This window comes from Lynx rufus, unplaced genomic scaffold (assembly GCF_022079265.1).
Source record: "Lynx rufus isolate CCGP_SWC_20201006 ecotype Redwood Valley unplaced genomic scaffold, mLynRuf1.p SCAF_7, whole genome shotgun sequence".
NCBI classification, from domain to species: domain Eukaryota; kingdom Metazoa; phylum Chordata; class Mammalia; order Carnivora; family Felidae; genus Lynx; species Lynx rufus.
In genome coordinates, this window is record NW_025814889.1 from 55,486,869 (window position 1) to 55,503,875 (window position 17,007).

Genomic DNA, 17,007 nt, shown 5'->3' on the forward strand with positions numbered 1-17,007 from the left:
AGATGGGAGAGTGCTGTTTTTCCACTAATAAAAGTAGAAAAGAGCCAGGGCCTGGACTAGATGTAAAGCAGATAAAGAGAAAAAGAACATGCTTTGGATATAGGGTGTATCAGTCTACTAAGGAGACCAATAACACACTAGTTACTTAAACATAGTTCAGAGGGATCAGAAGAGACAGTACATTTCAATCTGCCTAGGAGAATGAGACAAGGCTCTGTCAAAGAGATAATATCTGATTTGACACTAGAAAAAAAGTGAGACTAACTAAGGAAGGGAGTTACACAGGAGTGTGTGCATTTGAGAAACAACTTGCTGTTCAGGGTTACTGGAACACAGTGCTAAGGGTGGGGGGATTAGACAGGGACCAGATGATGAGAGGTCCTGATATAGTATGCAAAGGTCTTTGGAATATTTCTTGGCCAGTCAATTGCAAAAATTATAAGCAAGAGGTAAGTAATTAGATTTTCATATCAGAAAGGTACATCTCATAACAGTATGAAGAAAGGTGAGGGAATTATTACTATGAATAGTTCACATATGCAATTCTCCTGAACTAGGACAATTAATATAGGCATAAAAGTGTTAAGGACAGACATAAGAAAAGTGACTGGTTGGACTGTGTGGGCAATGGAGAGAGAGAAGAATTCAGGTTGGATCTTTGAGCTTTGACTTGGGCATCCACGAACAGATTTCAGTGGGTGGGGACACATTCCTGCCAAGATACAGGAGAAGTAGGTATTGGAGATAATGAGGGATATGAGCTCAGTTTAGATGTGTTCAATATTCAGTTTATATATAAAGACTTTTTGGAGGAGCTATTAGATCTTCAGAAGAAAGATGTTGGCCAGAAATGTACACTGGTGTGTTGTTAATACTTAGGGAGAAACTGAAGTCAAAGATATAAATTAAAGGCCAAGTAAAGGAAGAGTGTCCTACAGTAGACCACAGAAAGACTGAAGGAGAATCATAATATTCTTCTTCACCTTCTATCTCCATTTGTATTACGGCTCTTTACTTTTTGACTCATTAATTTTGGTTTATCCTTAAAATATAAGTTCAAGTATCATTCATTCATGCATCTCCCTAAAAAAGGCTTGTTGACCCCACAGACTCAGCTCAGTAAGGTTACCTATTATTTGCTCTTATAAAACTCTGTCCTTCTTCCTAGCACTTATAAAAATTTGACCAAATAATTACTTATGAAATTATTTTCTTACTTTCTTGTGGCCTTCCCTGCTAAGCAGTAAGCTTCATGAGAACAGTGTGTTCAATTATTTCCTCCCCAACAACTACCACAGTGATTTGTATGTCAAAGATATACTAGTCTCAGAGTAAGGAAGATATGGTAGATATTGGTCCGTTTGTAGGTAGTCATCCTCCATGAACAAACAAAAAGAAACCCTATTCTTTCATTTTTAATGAGTAATATTAGAGTCCTCAACTTCTAGAGACCACCTCTATAATCTCACACAATAGCAATACGTTTAATCTAATTCAAAGGATTTCTTTTTCTCTTACAAAACAAATACACTTATTTCTGAATTTCAACATCAGATCTTAACGATTACATGAAAATCACTGGGTCCATGTCCAGACCCATCCTCCACCATTCACTGTGGTAGTGAATAGCACTGAAAGCAGCAAGAGAAAACAAAGAGGCCAGATGGAAAATCCCCTTGTGGAAAATAGATTTCCATTCTGTATGCAGGACTTGTGTGTATTTTCCTTCAAGAATAAAAATTAAACTTAGTAGCTAGCAGCTTTCAGGTATCATGGCTGATACCTTGTGGAATGGGAAAGAGTGAAGCTTTGCAAGCTTACATCAGAAATAATATTTAGAAGAATGGGAGCTAGATGTGGGCCCAAACACACTACACTGCATCTAATCCAGGAAAGCTGATTCAGTGTGTTATTATTCCTTCATACCACGTAAAGTCACATGAAAAGGAGTAACTCCTCAATTCACCGGTCTTAGAATAACTGAACCACTGTTATAAAGCTGATTACACGAAGATGTTAGAAGATAGAACATCAGCACATATGAGGCCTGACAGGAGGATGGTTGACAGCCTGGGCAAGAGAGAAAGAAAAGAAAAGGAAAACAAAAATAAATGATGGCTGTGTCTCACATGATTATCAAAATTATTACACAGTGTAGACTCTGTCACTGGAACCACTTGTCAGATAGAGCATTTTAGTTCTAGCTCCTAAGATGTCAGTAGGAATTATTTTTTATCAAGACAACTTCATTGTTGTATTGTTTATCAAGACAAATTCATTCAGGTAGAGCATTTGCTTTTCAACAAATATAGAGCACACCCAGATGCAGAAATAAAAACCCTGGCATTCTAACAATTTTGGAGAATTTTTTAGTCCCTTCCTCCTTTCTCTGACCTTTCTCTTCTGAGGTTACAACATGGCTGACTAGGTCAAAGGCAGCAATTTCCAAAGAAATGTCTTTAGAGGTCTTTGTACACTTGGTTCTACTCATGTAGGTGTGCCTTGGGTGAGCAGCAATACCTTCTTTCCTGCCTAAAGTAAATATTTATCACCACAAGAGGACCAAGTACTTATTGGACTTTGCTCATGCCAGTCTAGGAGGGCACATTTAAAAATAAAATTCATGCAGCCAGAGATACATGCAGTGGTGAAATAATGGCAGCAAGGCACTTGACACCTTATGCTAACATTTAGTTTACTGGGGTTTTTTTTTTTTTGAGCTTCCAAAAAACATCAAACAATTCAGTGTATTGAAGTAAAGCACTTCTTAGGTTTTGTACTTCATCAACCAATCAATATTGGTAACTTCTAAATTAGCTTTGCTCTAATAACATTTATCTGCCTTTCCTTATTGGGTGAGGCACAACAGCCTTTTATGGAATGAAGAGTAATTATAAATAACTCTTTAAAAGAAGATCAGTATCTTCTGAATATTACCAATAGGAAAATATGTTTTATCAGATATTAAGGATGCCATAGAAGAAAAAAAAGTAATTCTTGTAATAAAGGAAAATAGAATTTGTGTTAGCTTATCCAATCTCTTAGAGGCTTAGTTTTTTAAGCCATGTGTGCCTAAGCCAACACAAACATTTTTTGAAGAAAATCTTAGTCCTTCTGCCGTTAAGAGATGGGAGTATAGTGAATGAAGGCAATGTTCATAAAAAAGATGATTTTTAAGTTATGAGGATTTTATAAATACTTAGAATTATCTAAAATCCTTTTACACACCTTCATCCCTTTGGCTCCATCTCTAAGACATAATCTTTTATTAGCCTTATTGTTGGGATCCATGAGATTTCTTTCTTTCTTTCTTTTCATGAGAGAGACTTCTTAACCTCTGTTGAGTAAGTGTATGTTTTTATCTCTAGTTTCCTCTTTGCTTAGCTTCAGTGAAGCTCAGAGTGGAATCTGTGGTCCATATTTTATCAATACACAGGACTCCGGAGCATGTATTTCTACCTATTTACTTCTCAGATTATTATTTAAATCTTAATTTTTCTTGATATCTTTATCTTTATTTTTCAAGCTTTATTACACTATGTAACTTTAAATAAAATAATTTCCTACCTTTGTGAAATGAGGTAGGAATGCAAAAGAAAAAATACTAGATTATGTAAAATACTTCCCTAATTCTCATATCATTTATTTATCAGTTAGCAAAATGATGAAGATTATTAATGATAATATTGGAAGTTGATCTGGCCTAAGTGGAATCCTAAATAACACAAGGGAAGACTATATTGGAAGAACATCCTAGAGGTCTGAAAATAAATCTCAAGCTTCTTGAGCTTCTCAAGCTGTCACTGATTCCCATTCTTTCTCTCTGTTTTAATGACAAACAAAGGTGAAAATAAAACCCAAGTAACTTGATGATGGCTGTACATGTCACAAAATAGAATTTAATCCAGTAAAATCTGTTTCTCAAAACCTCTAGTCATCCAAGATGGAAGGAGATAGTGGCAGGGCAAATTGCCTGGTGCCTGATCTTAGTGATCAACAAGAACTTGTCATGAAGCAAACTGCAGGTGGCAATTATTTACCAAGCTCTCTTCTGGATATTCACTAAACAGTTTCATGTCTACTGTCTTTTTTAGATTGGCCCAGTAGGAATAAAATGTACACTCAACATTTCCCAACCTCCTCCTTTCACTCATGATACTTAAAATAGGATGTTTCCCCTTCAAATTTCACATCCAAGCATTTCCATCTCTTACCTGGAGTTTAACATAGACTCTATTCTAAAAATGCTCTTAAATAGTCTTTACTCATTCTTGAGACATACCTGTGTATGTAAACAGCAGAGTAAGCAACAATAGAGTTCACAGTGGTAGGGGCAAAATATTAACAAACGTCTATAGATCTAGAGCAAGGTTTCCCAACCTTGACACAACTGACATTTGGGGTCAGATGATTCTTTGTTGCCGGGGCAGTGGGGAGGGGGTCCTGTGCATTGTAGGATGTTTAGCAGCATCCCTGGCTTATACCAACCAGATCAGGAAAACCTGTTTCCCCAGTGTGACAACCAAAGATATCTCCCCTGGGAGAAAAATCATACTTGGTTGAGAAACACTGGTCTATAATCCAATTTCTTAGATAAGCTATAGCAAATTTCTTCATAAACTGCTTATGGGGAATCTACTAGGTAAGCCAAACTGAGTAAATTGGTTTAACACTTTATTGCACAATTATATGATATTATGGTTCTGAGTCACTTCATTACCACAATGTTTTCCAAAGACTACCATTCAAATATTCAGGAGAAGCACCATGCTAGGTACCTCCTTTTTCATGTCTTTACAGTGGCATAACACACCACTTTGACCTATCCATGTACCTCTTACTAGATATTTCTAGTGCCTACTTTAAGTTGGGTGTGAAAAGAAATGGCTGATTTCTCAGCCCCTTATGAAGATTTTTTAAAAGATTGTTTGGTAGTTCTTCACTGAACAGTGAACCATTACAGCTCTTTTGCATTTAAGCTTTATGAATAATGTAGGTTTTCCATAACTTCTTTTAATATAGGATAAGTTTTTAAATTATTTCTTTGAATGTTATTCCTTTTAACTTTGAAAATCTATCTTTACAAAATCCCAATCATACTAGTTTATACCATGATAACCCTCTGTAAGAAACTGTTTTCTAATTTTTAATTTATGACATTTAAGGTTTCTACTAATTTAATTTTTTAGAAAGCTGCACTTATTTCTGAGGGGATCCTCAGATTCCTAATGTAGGAATCTATTGCTCTCATTTCTTCCCTTTGTAAGATCATTGGATGGATGATAGAGCAATAGAAACCAATTAAAAATACACATACTTGCTCCAGTGAACTTTGCCTTCCAGTGTCTGCATCTCACCAAGGATAGCAAGGAGAAGAGAAGACTTCCCACAGCCCACTTGGCCCACAATCATGGTCAACTGACCTAGAGAAATTAGATAAAGGATAACAGCAAGAGGACATGGAATTCTAGTAAAATAAAACCAAAATACATTTAGAAAAGGCTGAGGCTTCAAAATCAATAGCCCACACTTGGTCTCCAGCAATAAGGTATTCTAAATAGCTCCTTTTTCTGATACATGAGGTTTTTTTGACAAAGGAGAGAAAAATTAAAAGATATAGGTCTTGATTTACTGTTTCCAACTATAAGAATAGCTGACATTAGTGAATAGAGCAACGAAATAATTGCCTAAATAATCTCAATTAGTTTTAACTTTTTTATTCAATTCATTCAGGTGAAGAAGGCAGCTTTGACTCAACTTGATAATTGAGATGAAAGGGATTGGGCTGGTATTAAGACGACTTCTCCAATTTCTTACTTTGATACGCATGTAAAATAGAAAAATCTCAATCTATTGACCATCAGGCCAGATCAAAACATTTTTTCTATTCGGATATCTAGGCATCTTAACCAAAAATTATTGGGTATTTGAGCCTAAAATAACTTGAACACTTTAGTTGTCTCAGGGATAGAAAATAATTTTCTTATATAGTCTTTATTTAAATCCTTTTTCAAACAACATGAAAAATCAACTACCCCATTATTTAAATGGACAAATCAGCAACAAGCTGTTATCAGCTTATTTGGACAGTAAATAACTTGTCCAAATGTCTACACATTTTGTAGTGAAAGGCAAGTCTTATTTCCAATCACTTCCATGATGATACAGTGGCTTATGAGCTACATGATGCAAATAAACAACTATAAATAACATTAATAATGTTTAAACAATCTTTTTTTTTGTTAAGATCAATTACCTTGGAAATCCATACTTGTCATAATTAAAAATAAAAAATAATAACAAATGTCTCTCACCTGTTGGAATTCGAATATCTATATTGGATAATGTAGCTAAACCACTGCCCCATGAAAAGTAGCCATTTGTGACCTAGAAAAGAAGAATACATAAGTTAAAATATAAAATTATGTATGTATTTTGTTTTAGAGAATAATTCCAATAAAATACATTTTGTCTTTAAGACACTGGAAGACTTTCAATATAAGGTAGAACACATAGTGGTGAAATTCTAATTTAGAGTTAGCTAGAATTGTAACTATTGAGAGGTATATATGAAAAAAAAAGAATGGAAATGAAAGGAGGGTCTTTGAAGAATTAGTGATACTATGAAAAGGCTAAAAATTACAATTTTCTCTGAAAATTTGGGATTACTAGATCATTTACGTGTGAGCATTCCTAAAAAGTAATCATCCCAAATATTTTCCAATGTAACACCAGCACTGATTATTTTCTCATGGCTAGGCAATTTCCAGAATCCTAATGATGCAAAGTATAGAGTGGAAATCATGTCAAATTATTCCAACAAAATGCCTCTGTTAGCCAAGGAGGAAGGTTTTGTAATAAGGTTTTGAAGTGTGTGGATTTAGTGCCATTTAATGAAGTTCAAGGAATGAGTAAAAGAGAGGAATAAAGCACAGAAATGAGGTAATATATCTTAGTGGGATAAACCTCAACAAGCAGCAAAGATCATTAGACCTATAGTCACCCAAAGCAATCTATTTGTATTAAGAAGTGTGAAGTGGACTTGATAGTTTTTTGTTTTTAGTTTTTATATAAAGTTTATTTATTTTGAGAGAGTGTGTGCACTTCACCATCAGTGTGGAGTCCGATGCAGGGCTCGAACTCACAAACCTCGAGATCATGACCTGAGCTGAAGTCAGACACTTAACTGACTGAGCCACCCAGGAGCTCCTGGACTTGATAGGTTTAATCGTTACAAAAATGGGAAATGAGAGGTACAACAAAACCCCTGGATTGAAGTTGCTTGAAAAGTCTAAATTGTTGGGGCGCCTGGGTGGCGCAGTCGGTTAAGCGTCCGACTTCAGCCAGGTCACGATCTCGCGGTCCGTGAGTTCGAGCCCCGCGTCAGGCTCTGGGCTGATTGCTCAGAGCCTGGAGCCTGTTTCCGATTCTGTGTCTCCCTCTCTCTCTGCCCCTCCCCAATTCATGCTCTGTCTCTCTCTGTCCCAAAAATAAATAAAAACGTTGAAAAAAAAATTTAAAAAAAAAAAAAAGTCTAAATTGTAATTTTCCATGTAGGTTTTCTTTAGCTCGTAAGATGTGTGACATTTAGTACTGTCTATCACATAGATGTGCAAGAAATTAGCCCTGGAAGGAGGGTGGCACGGAAGGGTTGAATTACTGATTGCTTTACAAATATTTGCTGAGCACCCATTCTGCGTGAGGTGCTGTGTTAGTATCTATGTAGACTACAAAAAAGGTAAAATGCATCCTCCCCGCTTGCTTGAAGCTTGCAACCAGTTGAGTAAATAAACCATGGACAGAAGCAAATACAACACGACAGACACAGATAGAGGTGAGAAGACAGAGCTACTGGAGACTGAGGAAACTAATGCTGATGGGCGGCATGTAAAGGATCACCAGGAACTACTGAGGGGCAGTAGAATGAGGAGGTCATAAATATGTGTGGCTCTGCCAACTGGTACATTGTGTCATTTCCTCCATAGAGTTCAGCAGCCTGTTCTAGGAGCATCAAAGGCACAAAGTTGGATTGCTTACAGAAAGCGCTGAAGGACTGAGACAAAAGGAAGGGGCTCAAGTTGCTGGAGGTCTCAATAAGGTTAAAAAAGCAGTGTCAGCAAAGGTGAAGCCCGAGAGAGTTGGAGGTAGGGTTGTGGTGTCAGTGACGGACTGACATAAAGGAGTTTATGATTTTGGAGGAGCAGCAGTTTCAGGTGGTGGCCAGGTATGACCATAGGCAAGGTTGTGGAAATGGAGTGAAAGCAGAGCAAGAAATTTCTGGGCTGGGATACTAGATAGCTGGGCCCTTGGAAGTTTAAACCACATCCATGCATGGCACCAAGTAAGCTAGAGAGATGAACAAGGAAACAGGCACCCAAATCTTCAGCAATGGTGTGGAGGTGCTGATGAGGTCCTCTGATAATAGATGTGATAAAGATAGACAATGCCAAAGCTTCACAAGGATGCAGGAGAAGAAAATATATGGTCTGAAAGCAGCAGAGAAGAGCTAGAAGAATGCAGTGTCGCCTCTTGATTTGGTGCTGCACAGAAGTAAAAGAGAACAAGCTTCCTTCAAGAGGGATAGAGGAGGAGGGTCAACATTAGTCTCTACTGCTGCAATCTGCACTTCCACTCCCTCCTGCCTTTTACAAAATAGTCTCATGTGTCCACCAGGGTTAAAATCCTGGTTCCCCTAACTAGTTGTTTGACCTTGGAAAATCAGCTAACATATAAATCTTTGCAAAGGTTCAGGGGAGCCTGGGTGGCTCAGTTGGTTAAGCGTGCAACTCTTGATTTGGGCTCAGGTCGTGATCTCACAGTTTGTGGGACTGAGCCCCGCATTGGGCTCTGCGCTGACAGCAAAAGCCTGCTTGGCTCTCTCCCTCCCTCTCTTTGCCCCTCCCCTGCTCACAGGTTCATGCTTTCTTTCTCTCTCTAAAAATAAATTAAAAAAATAAATAAATCTTCGCAAAGGTTCATAAAAGGTTAAGTACAAAAATGATCATCTTAGCATGGTTTGTGATAGAAGGAAGATGGAGGCAAATCCAGTGTCCATCACTAGGGGATAAGGAAAATGCAGTGATTCATACTATAGAACACAGTAGTGCTGTGAGAAGTAGCAAACCATCATAAAAACATTTCAGGACACCGAAAGCACATGGATGCTTATCACATATTTTACAAGGATATGAGAGTATATTTAGGCATAAACATTGAGCACATTACAACTGGTACCATAATGGCAGGGGAACGGTACAGAATAGGAGTGAGGATCAGGGACAAGGGGAAAATGTATTAAAAGTAAAGGAAGGGGAAAAAAAGGAAGGAACGAGATAGATATGAGTTACCTATTACATGACCCATTTATATAAAATACCCAGAACAGACAAATTCATAGAGACAGAAAGCAGATTGGCCATTGATAGTGGCAAGAGAGCAGGGTAAATGGAGAGTGACTGCTTAACATGTATGGGGTTTTCATTTGGAGTGACAAAAATATTTTGCAAGGGAAGAGAGGTGGTGGTTACACAAGATTGTGAATGTTCTAAATGCCACTGAATTGTTCACTTTAAAGTAGTTAATTTTATGTTATGTGAATTTTATCTCAATTAAAACAATTTTTAAGAATTTAAAGGCAGGGTCTTACACAGACCATTGTTCATTTCCTCCTGCTGAAAATAAGTAAAAATAAGTAAAAATGCTGAATAAAATGTAGTGTATAAAAAAGCTCATTAAAGCAAGGAGTAAGGAAATACCAAGTCAAAGTATAAATAAAAGGACAAATTCAGAGCTGTAAGCCCTGAAACATGTAAGACGTTTTCCCACAAAAGGGATAAGAGAAGCTATTTTAGAAGAGAAACAGTAACATGTAAGAACACATCCTAAAAGATGCCAATGTTTATTAGAAAGTTGTAGTGATCATAGCAGTGGAATTTGGGACAAAGAAACAAATGAAAGAAAAATAAATAAAGGCCAGCAATCAATCCAGACATATAAGATCCCTGATGTGTGTATAAGACTACACTGACTGTTGGTGGGGACGGTGACCAATATGTGGGATGAGGGCAGCCAGATATCATATAAAAATTAAATCAGACCTTTCTTACTACTAAATGTAGTAAAATTACCACCACTGAATTTACTACTGCTAAATTTACAACCCAAATTACTTGTTACTGATTTCCCTACACATCACATCCCTACTTTTTACCAAACACAAAAATGTATCCTAGGTTGATTAAAGAACTAAAAGTGAAAGGTGTAGCTTCAAAGATTTTAGGAGCTACTATAAATCATCTCTATGACCTCTGGAAGGAAAACTTGTCTTGAATGAGACAAAAAACAAAGCATAAGCCATAAAGGAAAACACTGAAATGCTACACAGTAATGAGAAAGAATGAAGTACGACTTCACAGGACAATCTGGATGAATTATACATACATCATGAGCAAAAGAAACAAAACACACACAAATACACACACATAGTTAAACTTAAAACAACTACAGTGTGTTTTTAAGGAGGTGTGCATAGCAAGGGTAATCAAGGAAATGATGACTATAGAAGTCAGCATGGTGACTGTTTCTTGGAGATGTGAGAGAGAACAACAAATGTGTGTGTTGGGAGGCCCTTCGGAGGAAAATGGCAATGTTCTTTTCCTGGTGTGGGTTCCATAGGTGTTCTCTTTTTTACTTAAAGGTGTGTATATATATATATATATATATATATATATATATATATATACACACACACACATTTATATATTTTATGTACTTTTCTGAAGGCATGTTTTATTTTTATGTAATAAAAAAATGATTCAAAGCAAATGAGTTATTACCAACTTGAGAATTTCCAACAGGAATAAAAACGGAAAGGCTTGCTGGTGGGCCTGAAACTGTAGTATCCATTGCTAAGCAGTTTTTCTGGGTATTTTTGTGTTTTTTTGGCAGAGTTGTTTTTTTTGGGTTTTTTTTTTTGTTTTGGGGTTTTTTTTGGGGTTTTTTTTGTGCGTGAAAGGTCAACTTTAGAAAAAAATAATAGCCTCTATTTTTTTTTACATTCGAAATAAAAACAAATTTAGCAAGGCACATGGAAAAGATGTATTTTTAGATTCTTACTATATTGAACAGAAAATGTTAATAGAAAAAAACTGACCCTGTTCCTTTAGTCATGCATGCATTACTTGCTATCTGGGCGTAACTGGAAGTAGAAGCACAGAGGACCCTTCCTAGTCTCTCATTCCATACTTTGTCATGGCCTAGTACTTCACACCCCATCACACATTCTAATTGTCTAGGGAACTACTAGAACTATTTTTTTAAATGGTGCCTGGGATATATATATATATATATATATATATATATATATATATACATGTATATGTATACATACGTATACGTATACACATATATGTATACATACGTATACGTATACACATATATGTATATATATGTATACACACACACACACACACACACACACAGCTTTCTAAGAGATTCTAATGTATAGCCAGGGTTAAGAATCACTAAAGCTCTTTTAAGATTCCCATGTGACATATTTTAACCTTGAAACAACCATACTAAAATGGCATCTCTACTTCAAGATGGTCAAACCATAGCTCAGGGAGGCAAAGTAATTTACCCAAAAGGCACACATCAAATCGAAGGCAGAGGTTGGGCTAGCTAGCATTAGCTTATTCCATCCAGTAACACATTTGCTCCAATTGCTAAGTGCCTATTGTGGGACAAGCATTGTGTCAGACAATACAGAGAGAGATATTTAAATGTAGCCTTTGGCTCTGTTATACTCCCCAGTGAGGCTCCCCCACTCTCTGACTGGCCTGGGCAGTACAGGGAGTTGGATAGCCCCACAGTCAACACAGCTAGTTTTCTAAAAGGGCTAATTTCCAGAACTCTGGCTGCACTAATGTCCCAAAGCCCTTGACTGCTCAGGCATCTGTTCCTGAACAGCACTGAGCCCTCCTTGGACCTTATCCCCACTATCAATCCTCAGCCGCTGATTCCCTGGTGGCCTGTTCTACCTAAGCACACTTGCTTGGGAGAGTACAAAAGGCTGTTTGAAATTAGATCAAAGACACTGGGAAACTGGGTGAATGCATGCAACACTGGTCTAAGCCTCTCCTAGTTGAAGGAAATTACTATCTATTTCCTTAAAAATTGGATTTATAATATTGGTGTTCTCTATAAATCAATTTATTAGGTAGAGGAACATAAGAGTATGAAAGGAAATAACGTTGGATGCTAGCTTCTAACACAGATTCAGAAGAAAGGCTCACCCTCCAGTTATTAAAACATACTGCTGGAGTAAGAAATGTGGTTTTGAGGTGACGAAGAACTGAGAAGTGAACTCATCAGAACACTTTGAAAATGTTATGAGGATTAGTGATCACTAAGGGCACAATTTAGGACACTTATACAGAACTTCACCATAAAATAGTACCATAAATGTTTCTATTCGTGCAAGAATCCAGGAAATAAAATAACCTTTATTGCAATGTCCTCTGTCTCTACAGGACGTAGACGCCTTGTTGATTGCTCATAGCTGTCCAGGTGATATCTTCCAGGCTGCTTCCTGTTTATAGTTTTCGGCTGCTGCATTCCAAGTGGGAAAAAACACAAATTGAAGTTTTATGCAAAAAAAAAAAAGAGGTTTTACTAAACATTAAGGCATATTGCTACTTCTCCACTTGAATTCCAAGAAAAAGAAACAAAGAAAGTGAGCATGATATTTTAATTATTTCAATAGCTTCTCCAAATAAAAAAGCAAATAATAACAAAAAGTGTTAAACTATAATTTTAAACCTAATTCACAAGCCTTTTAAGAAAAATTAAAAATACAAAAATGTGATACTTGCAACAGATGGAATTTAAAGTGTGGAACCCCAAACTAGGTTTTGGATACTCTTTCTCCAGCTCTCTGGGTAAATATGCCTGGGCAGTAAAAAAACTGCATGCATGTCAAAGCCAAACAGACTAACTCAGGTTAAACTAGAATCTACTTGTAAGACCATTTGGCTTGTACATGCTCCAACAGTACATTTTTGGTCACCCTCTGAATCAAGAGGATTTTGAATCTCCTACACTCATGTAACTCAGATCACCCAGGGATCCACTACGGAGTGAGAAAAAGCATAACAATCTAGGATTTTTTTGGTCCAAACATGCATGGATATTGTTTCATAAGTATATAAACATTATATAATGCTGATGTAAGCATAACAAAATGATCCAGTCTTTCCCAAATGTTATAGCATTGTTCTTGGTCAAAGGACTAAAGCATTTCATTATACAGAGGATGCCAGCCGAGGTTGGACAGTCTTCACATACTTAAAATGAACTTGAATTAGGTCATAGAAGTTTGTTATTCTCTTAACTCGACTTCAGTTCTGTGTATATTGAGACACATGGCTAAAGAGAAGGTAGAAAATTCAGTTCTGTAAACTTCTAATTTAGAAAAATTTGTAAGCTCAAAGTTTGATCTAGTGAACAAGTATTTCAAAAAAAATTATCCGTCTTACTTAACTACCTTATAGATTTTATGAAGGCTAAATGATAATAAACTTTAAAACTGTTAAATTACTGGGGTGCCTGGGTGGCTCAGTCAGTTGAGTGTCTGACTTCAGCTCAGGTCATGATCTCATGGTTCGTGAGTTTGAGCCCTGCATCGGGCTCTGTGCTGACAGCTCAGATCCTGGAGCCTGCTTCCGATTCTGTGTCTCCCTCTCTCTCTGTCCCTCTCCCCCTCATATTCTGTCTCTTTCTCTCAAAAATAAGTAAATGTTAAAAAAATTTTTAAACTGTTAAATTACCTATAAGAGCAAAGTATTCTAGAATTGTGAAAATTTTTTTTTTTTTTTGGCCTGGAATTGCAGGTTTAGTTTTTTGAAAAATCCACTGAATTCTACTATGGGAATTAAAAATGTCCTTAAATAATCAGTAATTTAATCCAAACAAGATACTGCTCTTCCAATTTCCATCAATTGTTATATCAACAGAACATCAAATTATCAAGTAGTACATTGCTAGGCTACATGCAAATAAATACACAGATTAAAAAGGTATTGAGCAGAGCGAGCAGTGATTCTGTCCCACAGAAAATACTGAATGCATTTCACTTAAAAAAATAGAGATTATTCCTGAAATTTTATTTTAGTTTTGTTTTTCTTTTCACAATCTCACAGATGACCCTGGAAGTATGTCACATGAGATACATAAAGTCACTATCCTTTAAGCTAAGTGTATCTTCCTCACGAGACAGGTCTATGCCTTTACATAAATCCACTGTCTTCTAGAGTCTTTAATTCTATAGTAGTATTGCCCCAGAGGTCCAAAAGGAATGACGTCATGTTCTTCACAAAACCAAGGAGAGGGTGGGAGGAGGAGATGTGTTGACAGAGATTTGAGTCGGAGTTCCACAGATGTAATTTGAAGAGACTTTGGCTCTAGAATGTCACTAATTCTCCATGGAGATTCTACAGCCAAAACCACTTAACTCTAAGCTTTTACAGAATACATAGCATCTTAAGCTCTCAAGAAGAAGTTTCCATTAGTGTTATTTTCAAACACACAGCTTTTTTCACTCCATTTAAAAAAGTTTGTCGTTTGTGGTTTGGCCCATCAGCAGTGATGAATGACCCTGAAAGACATCAGAAGTCCAGTCTGGTTTCAATAACCCTGAAGATATTGAATGCACTTGAAGGGGATTCTTTTTTCCTTCCAGCAACCTTTACTCCGTTCAATTTTTCTTCTATCCCTCATCTCATGCAAAAAGGTTCTTCAGATTTCCCTAACTCCACAAACCTGACCTACCACATCCCCGTTCCTGGGGTCATCGACTCTGCTCATCCTCACATCTCTGAGAGATGATCTAATAAGTTCTGTGGTTATCTCCTACCATCTCAAAGGATGACAACACCGGTTCTAATCAAATACTTGACTTTCCTGCTGCCTCAAAGGAAACCTTTTTCCTACACTTTTTCCTCCACTCTATAATGTGTTCTTGTTTTTGTGTCCATGGCCACACAATAGCAAACAACCATTTTGAAGCATTGTTACTCCAGTGTATACAGGCATGGGTGGTAGTTCCTTCTCAGACAAAATCACACTCACTCAATAAAATAACTTAATGGAGAGTAAAGAATAACTCCAGAAAAGCAGAAGAAAACAAGTCTAAATATAGTTGAGTGCTCATCTCAACTATTTTTAGTAGTTTTAAACATGATTTAAAGAAAAATTTAATATAGCTTGACTTCCTGGTAAGAGGACTTTCCAAGCCTCAGTTAATTCCTGTCAAGAGATGGCATGTGTGATTTTGTTTGCTTATACAAGTAGTAAATATATTCATATTTTGTCTCATAGTAACATGAATAACTAATATTAATTATAACATGACTCTCTCTAGAATATAACATCTTTCTATATTTTATTGTTATGAAATATATACATATAATTACAAAGAATTTCTTCAGAATTATTCCGACATACCTTTCAAGAAAGTGGTTTGATCAAGTCTCATTGATTTAAATATTAATTAATGGCTAATGATTCTAAAGTTTACATCTCCAAAGCTGACTTGTCTTTTTAGATGTCAATCAGTATCTCAAAATTACCATGTGCAAATATGCCTTTCGATTCTACCTCAATTTCGACCTGCTCACTTCTCAGCCTCCTTATCCAGTTGATCAGCAAGTCTTATCAGCTCAACCCAAAAAAAGGTACACTGAATTTGATCACTTTCTCACAATGTCCACTGCAAGTGCCACAAAAACTAACTCTAACCATCATCTCTTGTTGCCTATGTGATTATAACAATCTCCCCACTGATCACTGATCTAGCTGTTCTACTCTTGTTCCCACTGATTACTGTCAACCTAGTAGCCTAGTAGCCAAAGTGATCTTTTAAAAATATAACCAAAATTATATTAGTGCCTACTTTAAACCCTCCAATGGTTTCCTATTGCATGTCAATACAGTCCAGACCCTCAATCCTTGTTCTTACGTTGTCTTGTCTCTGCATTCTTCACCAGGCTTCAACAATAGTGTCCCTCTGTTCCTTGAGCACACCGAATTCATTCTCACCTTAGGGTCTTTGCAACTACTAGTTCTCTGCCTGAAATGCTTTTTTCCCCTAGATCTTTGTTGAGAAGGTCTCAGCCCAAATGCCAGCTCTTCAGAGGGGGCCTTCTGGGAAATGACCACTCTACTTCCAGTATACCAGTCACTCTCTCATCCGTTATTTAATTTTCTTCAAAGTGAAATTATCTCATTTTTTAAACTTATCATCTCACTCTTGCCTTCAGAAAGCAAACTATGACTTGCCTTCAGAAAAGGATGAGGTTGTCTGCCTTGTTCATAGCTACATCCCTTGTTCATATCTATATCCCTGAAATCTATAAACACAGGCAAATACATGGTACATGTCACATTACATGTAACAAATACAGAACAAAATAATATTGACCATGTTTCCAGGCTGTGTAGATATTGAGTAAATATTTGTGTAGTGGATAAATAAACTGGTTTAAGGGTTACAAGACTCAGGTTTTAATCCTTGCTCTGCTGCTTACTAATATGGCCATATTCAAGCCACACAATACACACACTCAATATATTCAGTTGAAAAATAAAAATAGGTAATATAATGTTATATTAAGTGAGTCAAAGATATAATATATCAAAAAGCACTTCTTAAACTAAAAAGTGTAGCTCAAAGGTATTGGAAGAATATGATATGGGAGTTGTTACACTCATTTTGTATTGTTTTTATATAAAGTTGCAGGTAGACAGCCTTTTTATAATGTTTATTTATTTTTGAGAGAGAGAGAGAGAAAGAGAGAGAGAGAGCATGTGCACCTGCAAGCAGGGGAGGGGAAAGAGAAAGAGGGAGAGAGAATCCCAAGCAGGCTCCACGCTGTTAGTGCAGAGCCCAATGTGGGCTCGATCCCACGAACTGTGAGATCATGACCTGAGCTGAAATCAAGAGCCAGATGC

General features: G+C 36.7%; 1 protein-coding gene across 3 annotated transcripts in view; it reads right to left on the bottom strand.

Moving 5' to 3' along the window:
* Window positions 1-17,007, bottom strand: part of ABCC9 (ATP binding cassette subfamily C member 9) — a 130,983-nt gene that overhangs the window by 70,045 nt on the left and 43,931 nt on the right. For all 3 annotated transcript variants that reach the window (XM_047066153.1, XM_047066155.1, XM_047066154.1), the window contains 3 exons: window positions 12,502-12,609; window positions 6,315-6,387; window positions 5,318-5,423 (listed from right to left, as the gene is read on the bottom strand). In XM_047066153.1, coding sequence (XP_046922109.1) covers window positions 5,318-5,423; window positions 6,315-6,387; window positions 12,502-12,609 — 287 coding nt within the window. The remainder of the gene's footprint in view (window positions 1-5,317; window positions 5,424-6,314; window positions 6,388-12,501; window positions 12,610-17,007) is intronic.